General features: G+C 31.3%; 1 protein-coding gene across 1 annotated transcript; it reads left to right on the top strand.

Moving 5' to 3' along the window:
• The first annotated feature begins 2359 nt into the window (after positions 1 to 2359).
• Positions 2360 to 12590, top strand: LOC140446750 (endocuticle structural glycoprotein SgAbd-2-like). The gene is made up of 3 exons (XM_072539341.1): positions 2360 to 2574; positions 8834 to 9014; positions 12241 to 12590. Exons 1-3 carry the CDS (start codon positions 2563 to 2565, stop codon positions 12510 to 12512), a joined length of 465 nt encoding a protein of 154 aa, XP_072395442.1. The 5' UTR covers positions 2360 to 2562; the 3' UTR covers positions 12513 to 12590.
• The last annotated feature ends 331 nt before the right edge of the window (positions 12591 to 12921 follow it).

The following is a 12921-nucleotide window of genomic DNA, read 5'->3' as shown; positions in this document are numbered from 1 at the left end:
AACGGAAACTGAGATGTGGACTGCGGACAACCTGCAAGATGACGTAGACCAATTGATAATACACGCGAACACAGGGGAGAGTAGCGAAAGCGAATCCGACATCTCGGATGTAGAGGACGACTTTAGTATAATTAATTAAATATCTGTGAGTAACCTCGATTATTTTACACTGTATAACCAATAAAATTCATTTACCAGTCCAATCAGAATATGGGCTTTTCGGATATTGGGCTGGGTGCACGGAAATCGAGTTCCCGGAGGTTCCACCCTGTATTTTTATAGCTATCAAGAAATGTAATTTAAAATATATTTGTTAGTTTAATAAAGTATAAATATAATATAATGTTAAATAACTTACACTATAAACCTTATACCTGCTCATCTGGTCAAGTGTGTGCAAGGAAAACCATTATCCCATATGGAATAACACAAGGTTTCGCTGAAAACTACCAGGTTGCTATGCCAAGGAACTAGGTAAACTTATGTTGTGTGTAAAAAATGCGAGACTGCATTATGTTTTAACAAGGATAAAAACGGCACTTCAGATTTCCACAAAAAAAAATTTCATAGTAGCTGTTAAAATTTCGCAGTGATTCAAGTGCGCAACTTGTTTTTTTAATAACATCGCCGGGATTAAAAAATGTGCAAAGCTTTTTCGATATTCCCGTTCCTGATAATTTTTCACATATTTACAAAAGAAAAAGTTTTTCTTGGATATTGGGCTGGGTGCAAGGAAATCGAGTTACCGGAGGTTCCACCCGGTATATTTATAGCTATCAAGAAATGTAATTTAAAATAAATTTGTTAGTTTAATAAAGTATACAATTTTATAATAAAATTCTCGCTAAAAACTTAAGGTCTTTTTATTCAAATTCATGCCTCTTATTTGGCTACTTGAAGGCAATTATTTTATCAATATATTATTTTATAATAAATAACAGAGCCCGGCGTAGAGATCTGGGTACGGTTCTGTGACTACCACTTGGACCTGTTTGTATCGCCAAGCACAAAGCGTGAAATCCGGCAATTGTGCATTCCTATATTAGCCGTACTGCACTCTCGGTGTGACATTTTCTATAGTCCAACATGCATACTAATATCATTTGAGAAATTTTCTACAGTTTTTAGCATCTAATCTAAGTGGTTTCGAGTGGAAGCTATTAATTTCAAGTTATCCATATACAACAAATAATTAAGCTTCGCAACAACAGTATTGTTATATCCAGATTTAGCCATACGGCTCACACTCCCTCTAAGTTGAAAATTCACTCATCCCTGATACCGGTATTAAAAGAATTGAGCTCTGGTGGGACTCTTTCCGTGTTATCGAGTCCTAGGTGACTTGGTTTGCTGGAGTATCTCCCAAAAAAAAATTTTCGCACACATCTGGACGTCGCGAGGAGTACAGCTTTCTGCATGGCCTTATAAATATGTTCATTTAGATCCAGCTGTTTTATGTTCGTTAGGAGGTTTTTGGGAATAACACCAGTAGTAGATAGAATAATAGGTACTGTCTGGGTACTTTCCATTCTCCATTGTCTCCTGATTTGTATTTCTAGATCTCTGTACTTGGCGATCTTTTCGTTGTATTTAACACGTAAATTATTGGTGTTGGGTATCGCCACATCAATAAGTGTTATTTGCCTAGTAAGTTTATTAACTAGTATGAGATCCGGTCTATTATGCACCACTGGTTGGTCTGTAAGCACAGTGCGGTCCCAGTATAGTTTGTAGTTGGCATTTTCAAGCATTCTGTCAGGGACGTATTGATAATAAGGAAGATGGTCAGTTTGGAGAAGTCCCAGTTTGTCAGCTAGTTCTTGGTGGATAATCTTTCCTACTGAGTCATGTCGTTCTTTATAATCAGTACCGACAAATGCCTGGCAGCCACCGGTAAGATGTTGGATGGTTTCTTGGGCTTGGCATCCATATCGGCATTTATCATTTTGGACTTGAGGATCTTTAACAATATTGAGTATTGTTATATTATTATAATATTATTATTATTTTTTTTTTTGGTGTAAAATTGTATGATGTTTAAGTTTACTTGGAATTTTGATTAAAAATCTTACCCTTGTAGAAAAAAGTTATGTTGAATAATATTTGATACGAACTGGCGTCCTATGACAGTCAGATATAAACATAAATTCATGAGATGTATCAGCTTCCAAAACATATTCTTATAAAATTTTATTATGTTACTAGTACTTTCGACAAAATCGTAAAAAATGTGTAATTTTTTTTCTCCAACGCTCTTTATGTTGAAAACGGATGGGGTTACAAAAAATTTTTTATATATAAATAGCTTTTCTGGTGCTACCATAATCACAATTTTTAAATCCTAACCAGTGTATTACAACTTTTAATTAAAATTTAAAACTGATTGCTATATATCAAGGAATTATTGCGATAATTTGATATTGGATCTTAACAATTACCTCCCGGTAATAGATACTTTCATTGTACTAATTTATATAAGAGTGCTCAATGGTACTTGTGAAGAACATATAAATATGGGTGTACAAAATGTCAAAGTCAGTAACTCTAAGTGATTGAAGCAAGATGAGGACTGCCGTAAGTTATTTGCAATTATTATTAGCTATAGGCGAGAAGTGGGTTAGAAGTATTGTGAGAAATTTCGAGAGGGTTGGGCATCACGACGGGATAAAAGGTGAATTCCGATTAAAATAAAAATGTTTAGGATACATTTATTTAAATACTATTATATTAATTTGTATACTGTCGTTTTGTCATTATGAATATTGTATTTAGTTTTAAATAAACCCCTTTAAATAAAAAGTATAAAGCAAATTTTGGCATTTTGGCTGCTAATTCGGAAACTATTTGCAAAATATGAATTTTAAAAACGGATTCCCTTCTTGAAGGTAAAACATAAAAGTGAAGATTTTATTTTGTCATTATCGTAATTATCAGCTCTATATACTTCCATCTTTAGAACATTTTCCTAATGATTATACTATTATTTTCAAAACTCAGACACTTTTTTTTAAACGTTTAGAGCTCTTTTTGTTTTCATATTATACTGTCTTAGTATTTATATTCTTTACAATGCAATTCAATTTTTTAATTTAGTGGTAGACTACGAGCAATTCTAAGTATCACAATTTAGATTCGAACGATCTACAATCAGTTAAATTTCAAAGTTTTGAGCAAGTTCCGTTTTTTAATTTTTTGCTACTTATTTACTTTCGAAATTGGTATTCGATTTTTAGTTTTTGTAGATAAATGATTGGCATTTTATATGGTCGGATTTTTTTGAGAAAATGGTTGTGTTTTGTTATACGTCTTTTAAGACTTCTATCGGTCTGTCCTACGTACACATTCATACGTGTTCGTTTTTAAGCCTTATGATAATTTTTTTTTTTATTTTAAAATTATTGTTAAATTTACATATTAAAATCAGAATAAAATTTAGTACAAAAAGCTGCATGGCACTTAGTAAAAGTATTAGATTTTTGTTGATTCCTTCATACTTATACTTAATTAATGTTATTAGTGTTCTAATTTTTTAATCCTTTATAATCTACCTTTAGAAATTCATATTTTGTAAAATATCCTAATTGTTTTACACTAGACGATAAAATCTAACCTTTTTTTGTTTTGAAGCTTTTATCTTGTGCAACTTAATACAATTTAATATTTTTACTGGAAATTGACCACAATTTTAATTTAAAATACATCTATTAGGACGTTTTAATGTCCACTTCGGAAAGTGTTCTTAAAATCACATAACACAAATTTTGCTTTTGTTACTAGATTATCATTCTCTTTACTTTTATACCTAGGCGGGGTCGGCTTCCTTAAGTTTTCCGCAAGTTTCTATTTTGTTTCATATAAATATCAATCCCCTTTACCAGCATATCATGTCTAAGCGTCATCCAAAGTCTTCTTTGGTTCTTCTTTCCTATTCGTCCCAGGAATCTGCAGATTCTTTGCAATTTAGCAATTCTTTGTATTAGGTGATTGTCTTGACGTTGAACATAACCAAACCATCTTTATCTCTGCTCGGCTACTGAACTGCCCAATATTTAATTCTGTCCATCATATTTGGTCTGTATGGCTGTTTTATAGAATTTTCTCTTTAGATTTATTGAAATTTTTCTGCTCGCTTTATTTCACTTCATCCATTCAACCTTAATTCTACCGCTTGCATCTCCATCAATTTGATTTGCCTTGTATATAAAGCTGAATAGAGTATTGGATATTTCAGTTTATTCACGTAGCCATTTATCAATTACTCTCTCCCAAAGCTTCATGGTGTGACCAATTAACTTTGTAGCCCTGTAGTTTATAAATGGATTGCCTCCATTTGCCTCACTTCCATAATTCTATTAAATAAACCTGTTATTTAACTTGTTCTGTTCTTGTCTCACCTAATGCTGTCTATACTTTCCTAGGAATATTTGATTATCTGTTAGAACAAATTTGGACCAACTGGTTTTTCTTTCTGTATTTTTTAAAGTACTTGAATCAGTTCCTTGTATGATATTTTGTTATTTATTGCTGTTACTGTCTCTGCTAACCGACCTGGTTTTCTGTTAAATTCTTTATTTAATAAACTGCCAAAGTAGGTACTGTTTTCATTTTGTTTTTGATATCCTTTTTGTGCGCTAGTATTTTAATATTTTCATTTCGGATACATATTACTTGATTAAAATATTTATATTTATATATATATATATATATATATATATATATATATATATATATATATATATATATATATATATATATATATATATATATAATATATTACAGGATCCAACTTGTAAATACAATGCATTTTGGAGATGACTATCATCGTATTCCCGTTCTCCTCCGCCAATCCTCCCGGTCCAAGGCATGCTCCTCGTCCAAACCTCTCGATTCCATCGCTCTACTAATTCCTTCATTCCATGAGCGTTGAGGTCTACCTCTTTTTCTTCTTCCAGGGGGCTTCCATCTGTGAAGTTTTTGGGGCCAAAGTTCGTCAGGTATTCTCAATAGGTGTCCAAACCATTTTAAACCTCTTCTTTCTATTCCGTCAATGACCGTTTCAGTAGCATTCATGTTATTTCTTATAGATTCGTTGGTCTTCCTTTCCAGTCTTGATGTTCTAGCACTTCTTCTCAAATAATCCATTTCAACTGCCAACAATCGTCTCTTTAGGTCTGCATTAATGGTCCGTACTTCAGAGATACAACAAAGAACTGATTCAACCATGGTTTTCCCTATTCTTTTTTTGTTTCTTTTGTAAATGTTGCGATCCCACCATAAGGAGTTTAGACATCCTACAATTTTACGTCCCTGATTAATTCGGTGTTTAATTTCGGTTTCTTTCAAGCAGTTCTTATCAATGAGTGCACCTAAGTATTTAAATTTTTCCACTTGTTTGATTTCCACGTCGTCGTCTATCAACACTTCAAACCTTGGATCTGAATTGATAACTAAATATTCTGTGTTCTTCATGCTGACTTGTAACCCCCATTTTACGTATCCTCCGTATAGACGCTTTATCATAAATTCTAGATCATAAGAATCTTGAGCTAGGACAACTTAATCATCCGCAAAGTTCAGGGAGAACGATTAAAAACGATTAAAATATTTTAGCTTTTGTAACTAAACACTACTTTCGCTTTCTGTTTTTGACCTATTTTATTGCCATTATTTATATAATTTTCTCTTCTTATTTATTTTTTTCTTAAACTATGTTTGACCACCACCAGTTCTTTTCCTTCTCACACTTCTTTCCTGACGTTTTTTTAAGTATTTTAATAGCAGTATCTCTATTAATACTAGACATTTTCCTCCAAATTGTATTATGGCTTCCTTTTATATTTCAACACATTTATTTTACTATTATTACCCTAAATAGATCTTCTTTTTCATCTTTTAATGTCTACTGCTTACCTTTTTGTGCTGATCTACTATATTTTTTTGTTTATTTTTTTTAACTTTTAAGTTCAATGTCCAGCATAATTATTAACTTACATATGTTGATGACTTACTATGAGAAACTATTACCTTGCATTCTTACATTAATGTATATCTTATATTCTGGTCATGGAATAATTTATTTAAATATTTTAAAATTTCTATATCTATTCTTTTTGCTAATTCAAGCATATCATCTCCAGCTGCATAACTAGTCTTCCTTGTATTGCTTCCTATAATCTCTTGTATTTGCCTACATGTGCGTTAAAATCAGCTCATGTTATAATTTTTTCCCTGAAGAAAAACCACTCAGTATGTATGTAATTGATCATAGAAAGCTTGAAAAGCATGAACAAAATTGTAAATTGTATATGTTTTTATATAAAAAAAATGATTGCTGCGTTAACAGTAAATATTGTTAACCTTATTTTGTCAAAAGTTTTGCATATAGCTAATTTTATGAAGGCCTAAGTATGTTATTTTTTGACTGGTATGACTGCCAGTGGTGCACAAAAGGCTTCCACTAGCTAAATACACAATTAGAAATAACTACATATCATAAATAGACAAGCGAAAAGCTCGGGTTTGTTCGGAAAAATATTTCCATGAGATTTTTTTGCATAATCACTTTTATAAGTTACCCCAAAATAAGGTTCAAAAAGTCTCCCTGGCGAAAAATTGTTACAATTTTTTGTAAAATTGTAACAATCAATTTTTTCGACTCGAAACAATTTTTATTTTATTTTTTAGACCATTCTGAACAAAATAGGTATCTTGTGGTTTTTCTGTAAACTTGATCATTTTCAACTAATTTAAAACTAGGAAAAACGAAAAATTACGATTTTTAAGGCTCAAAACCACATTATTTATGTAGTAAGTAAAAACATTATTTCTAATTTCACCTAGGACATTAGTTCAAGTTCAAACCTTGTTCTATCATCCCCCGATAAATATTTTGAGCCTATTGTATTTAAAAATTTTTGTTTCATTCGTTAGTTAAACGCTTATGACAGGAAGGACGCTCGGGCTGCGGCATTTATAAGAGAGAGAAACAAGATCTAGCGCATACATTTTTGCTGGTTTAATTTCTCATTGTACAAATGAGCGTCCTCAGAGAGCAGCATAATCCAGCCAGAGGACCCCTGGGCCAGGAAATGGATGTTGCCTGATAGGTATAATCATCCGATAACACCAGTGGTTTATAAAAATGCATTATACAGGGTGTTTCAAAAAAAGGCAACCCCTTCTCTAGGGTAGGTAAAAACCTGAAAAATAATTGGTTTGCTTAGTAAAAAATTTTTGTAACGCCATCCGTTTTCAAGATACAGGGCGTTGAAGAAAAAAAAATTTTTTACGATTTTGCCGAAACTACTGGCAACATTGTAATGAAATTTTATACGAATATGTTTTGGAAGCTGATATATCCCATGAATTTGTTTTTATATCTGATTCTCATAGAGGGCGCTAGTTACACGGATCGTACTAAGTATTAGTCGATATAACTTTTTTAAGAGTATAATTATTAATCAAAATTTCAAGTAAACTTTAACAACATTCAATTTTACACGAAAAAGGTACTCTTGGTAAAACTCGATACTCGATACTCGATACTCGTGTATATCAACATCACTAATGTACGAATATATAATGCGATAACGTTCGGCTGCATAACTTGTACTTTTCCTGAGCCTATAGCGCTTCACAAACTTAGAGGCTAGCCATTGAAGACAGCTGCAGAATTATCATTCCACCGCACTAAAAAAATTTTTGAATCTCTATCAAAAACTCGTTCCTTTTTACCGATACTTTTACTATTTTAGGTAGACAATGATTTGTTATATTTTTAAGGATTGTGTACCATTAGCAAAAACTTTTAGATTTTAGAAGTATAAATAGATCTTCTGGAAAAAAATTGAATTAAATTGAAAAAATTAATTATTAGTCAAATTAAAAAATGTTTACATAAAAGACAGTATATTGTTACCAAAATGGTAAAACAAAGGAATGAAAAACGAATAGATACTTTCGAAACTGCTGCAAAAAACAATTCGACGGATGTCATTCCAAACCATTCACAAATGTTTCGCAACCAAGAAATTCTTCTACGTACCATATTTCTTTGTCCGGCGAATTTTCCTTAGACCATATTTCTTTGTCCGGCGATTATAAGTTGTAGGAACTTATATCTTACGCCCCGCTAGACGTAGCCACGAAACTTAAGTGTGCTCTTCTTTAGTAAATATAATTTCAGGTTCAATATTCAGTCATTCCAGCAATGCCTGATATGTGACTCTATCACCCAGGAGATTTTGAGAACGTACCTGTAGACCGTCACTTCAAAGACATACGAACATCTTTCGAAAATCAAGAGTTTATTCCTCTGGTATTGATCCAAAATACGTTTGTGGTATTTATATATATATAATATATATATATATATATATATATATATATATATATATATTTATATATATTATATGTATAATAATCCTGTACATTTTGCAGCTGTTCATTTGTTATTGTTTTTATTATATGAGATCCACTATTTCAGGATGTCTTTTATCCTTAAATATGGAGTTTATATGTCAGCTTTTTATTGAACAACTTTCCCAGGAAATATTTTTTTGCTAATAATACCAGAGGCTTGTTATGTTATTAATGGTGTTACTTTTTTATTCGTGTTTATGCTAGCATTGTTCTTAACTAATTATTCATTACTTTGTTAAGACTAGATCTCACCATTTTTAGTATAGCCTTATTACATCTTTCGATAACTACCATTAAAATATTTTTACAGTGTACCTATGCGAATAAGTAATTCTAAATTAAATTAGGAAAGATATGTGCCATTTATTTGGATAAATTGCTTACAGTTCTTAATACCCGTATCACTTTTCAGATAATAATATTAATAATATATGTATCCTCTGCATTGGCTGCTCAAGGTCCAATTCGAGAAAAAGACATTATACCAATAATAAGTCAAGATCGACAATTTAGTTTTGATGGAACATTTCGCTCATCATATAAAACTGGAAATGGTATAACTGTAGAAGAGGAAGGCTTCTTAAAAAATGCTGGTAAGTAAATCTAAAACTATTAAAATAGGAATAAGCCACAATTAAAGGTTAAATGAATTCTTCTTCTCATTGCGCCGTCTCCTTTCGAAGGTTGGCGATCCAAATGGCAATTGTAGTTTTGGAAACTGCTGCGCGAAAGATCTCTGCGGATGAGCGGTCGAACCATCTCCTCAGGTCTTTCAGCCACGAGTTCTGGCGTCTTCCTACTGATCTTTTGCCCTGTACTTTTCCTTCCAGTATAACTTGAAGTAATTCATATCTTTCGCCTCTCAGCACATGACCCAAGTATTGCATTTTCCTCTCTTTGATTATTCGATGAATTACATTGGCGTTTTAATTTCTACTTCGGAAATCGTTCTCAAAAGACAAATATTAGTAAATTAAACAAATTTGGTTTTTTTGTTACTTGGTGAAAAATTCTTCTAATAATTTAATTTTATCTGACTTAGATATACATTATACATTTTAAAGTAGACTGGGACGACTTTACTTGTAAGATAGTTCATTCGATTACATGAAATCAACTTTAACTTGAGAATATCCCTCTGAAAAAATCATAGCATGTAATTCGTCTTTCAGAAAGACAAACACATGCCATGATGACAGTAAAAATCTTTTGTTAGTGATTTCATAGTAAATTATGCGGAAAAAACCAAGAAAAAACCTCATAATACTATCCCGACAGTTTATTTTCAATAAATACCAAATTCTGATTTTATATGGTTTTTTTTAAACCATAAATGATGTATCCTATATATGTTACCGACTAACTAATACGGGTATTTTTCTTTTAATAAGTTCCTCTTTTAATATGGGTAACCAGATCCTACTACATTCTGCCGAGGAATTTGCGACACAATTGGTCTCATTTAGCATAATTGGAATCGCTTCTTTGATTTTTCTCTTTTTATCATCCGTTTATTTTAGTCCTAAAAAGAAAAATCAAAGAAGCGGCTCAAATTATGCTAAATGAGACCAATTGTGTCGCAAATTCCTCGGCAGAATGTAGTAGGATCTGGTTACCCATATTGAAAGAGGAAGTTATTAAAAAAAGGAAAATACCCGTATTAGTTAGTCGGTAACATATAGAGGATACATCATTTATGTTTTTTTAGTAACAAGCATATAAAATCAGAATTTGGTATTTATTGAAAGTAAACTAAATGCACCACCAAATACTTACCATGTCGGGATAGTATGATGAGGTTTTTTTCCTGGTTTTTCCCTCATAATTTGCTATGGAATCACTAACAGGAGATTTTTACTGTCACCATAGCATTTGCTTGTCTTTTTAAAGACAAATTACATGCTATGATTTTTTCTGACGGATATTCTCAAGTTACAGTTGATTTCATGTAATCGAATGAACTATCTTACAAGTAAAGTCGTCCCAGGAACGCAACTCAACAATATTGGCAATATCACTTTAAAGTCGTCTACTTTAAAATGTATAATGTATGTCTGAATTGTCAATATAAATGAGTCAGATAAAATTAAATTTTTCACCAAGTAACAAAAAAACAAAATTTGTTTAATTTACTAATGTTTGTATTTTGAGAACGATTTCCGAAGTTGAAACGCCAATGTAATTAATTTACCCTTTAATTGTGGCTTATTCCCATTTAAATAGTAATTACTTTAACATGCCACAAGAAAATAGCTTCAGAACAATATTTTTAATATTATTTTTCCACTGGCCTACTGGCATAAACGATTAAGTTTGATAAAAGTTTTGTGCTGACTTTTTCGTAAGTTTTGTAATGAAACTTAAATATTAATTAATATTATTAGGTAGAAATTATTTGCTTATGGCATGTTAAAGTAATTAATGGTATTTTGAGAACCATTTCCGAAGTGGAAATTGAAACGTCAATAAACGTACTTTAACCTTTAATTGTGGCTGATTCCTATTTAAATAGTAATTATTTGGTAAAACGAGAGAATAAACAATTGCGTCTAGATTGGTGACATTTTCTTTATTGCTGCATCTAACTTATTTCAAGCAACAAACAAGTATTGTAATATTAATAACAATAACTGTCTACTTTTTTGTTATCAATCTACTGATAAAAAGCAATTAATACTGCCAAAAAGCGCTAGGGTTTTGGCAAAAAAAATATAGATAACACATTTTACAATATAATTTGTATGCGGATATCCCAGAAGAAATATAAACAATAATTTTGATAACTCCGTTGCTATTGACTACAAAAACAATAAAATGATGAGTAATAAATTTACAGTTAATAACACCGAATGCCTATGCACATAGACAAATCAAAAAGGGAACACTGGCAGAGCTTCTTTTAATTGCATTTAAAACACGTGTAATGTTTTTAAGACAGAATGGCCGTGTACTATTGCCTGCGGTAATGACATTTTGCATAATATTATCTTTTCTAATGTTTACTACACTTAACCCTATTTTATTTGATTTACTTGTGGCCCATATCAAGAAAAATGTTGTGTTGTAATACCAATCCGATGATTATTTAAAAGTTAATATTACAATTTTAATTTTCATAATCTTCTAAATGATTATCAGCCTCTGATGATGTTTAACATCATCATTAACAAATTTATGGATCTTAGCCCGCCCTTAGACCTTTTATGTCCTTTTTTTTTTTCTTTTACACTTCATAGTTTCACTCGAGTAGTCTTTTTCTTCAAGTTCCGTTTCTATCGAAGATTGCAAATCATATTAGCAATTATAATTTTGTTAATTATAATTAACGCCTGAATAGTTCACAATACGCAGAATACTCGAGTAGTACTATACATACATACATAACATACTAAGTATTATTTTATTTTATGTAGAGCTTTTAATAAAGGGTTGCTACCTTATTTTGTGATTTATGTAATTATGGTGTCTGAAGCGGGTGATTGTTATTTTTTAATCTATTGCACGCTGAGTATGCAATAGATAAAAAATTGTATTGCACACTAGTTGTCCCATGCTTTTAACGCATCTCCTTATTTAGTCAGTATGTAAGAATTTGCATGTTCCTGTTCTAGGTTTAAATTAATTTCTGCTTTAACTTATTGATTAATAGAATTCTCTAGTAGCAGCTGACTTATTTTTTTTTCTCTCGATATTTCCTATAATGTAAGAGAGGAATAAATATTTTAAGTAATGGAGTACAAACATAATATCTTATAATCTTATAAATAATACTAGGACTCTCAGAGATCTATTTACTATACTATTTTTTTTGCTTTCTAGGCAACAAAGACACTGAGTCAGAGCAAGTACAAGGCGCCTTCCAATACACAGCACCAGATGGCTCCCCAATCCAGGTAACTTATGTAGCAGACGAAAATGGATTCAGGGCTCAAGGACCTCATCTTCCAGTACCTCCAGTTGACGATAAAACACCACCACCCATACCATTGGCTATCTTAAAATCACTTGAATATAATGCGGCACATCCAGAAGAAAATGATGAAGGACAAGGAAAGAATATTGCACCACCACGTCCACCACGAAGATTCTAGTTGTTTTATTTAAATTATTTTGGTGCAATTTTCTGCATAAATTAAGAAATAAATATTATCTGAATGTTGTTAAATAAATAATTCTTAACAAAAATTTTTAAGTTTTATTTACATATATATGGCAGAATTTTGTAGAAGCTCTTATAGTTTTCAGGTTGTTTTTTAAATAAATATGACGTTGTTGAATCTAACAATCAATTGAAGATGATGACTGGTCGACTAAAACCAAACTTGTGAGTAACACTGTAAACTATTGGGCAATTTCACAATTCCAGCGGAATCATTATTTCATTTGTTTTAGGACTAAATTGCTTTATTAGAGTTTTATTTATCCATTATGATGTCTTTATAGGTAAATTTATTATTCCTTAAATTTATTACTTCCACAGGTTTCAATAATGTATTTGTA

Source organism: Diabrotica undecimpunctata, chromosome 7 (assembly GCF_040954645.1).
Source record: "Diabrotica undecimpunctata isolate CICGRU chromosome 7, icDiaUnde3, whole genome shotgun sequence".
Lineage (NCBI taxonomy): Eukaryota > Metazoa > Arthropoda > Insecta > Coleoptera > Chrysomelidae > Diabrotica > Diabrotica undecimpunctata.
The sequence above is the reverse complement of the archived record's forward strand: the minus strand, read 5'-3'. Positions and strand labels throughout refer to the sequence as shown.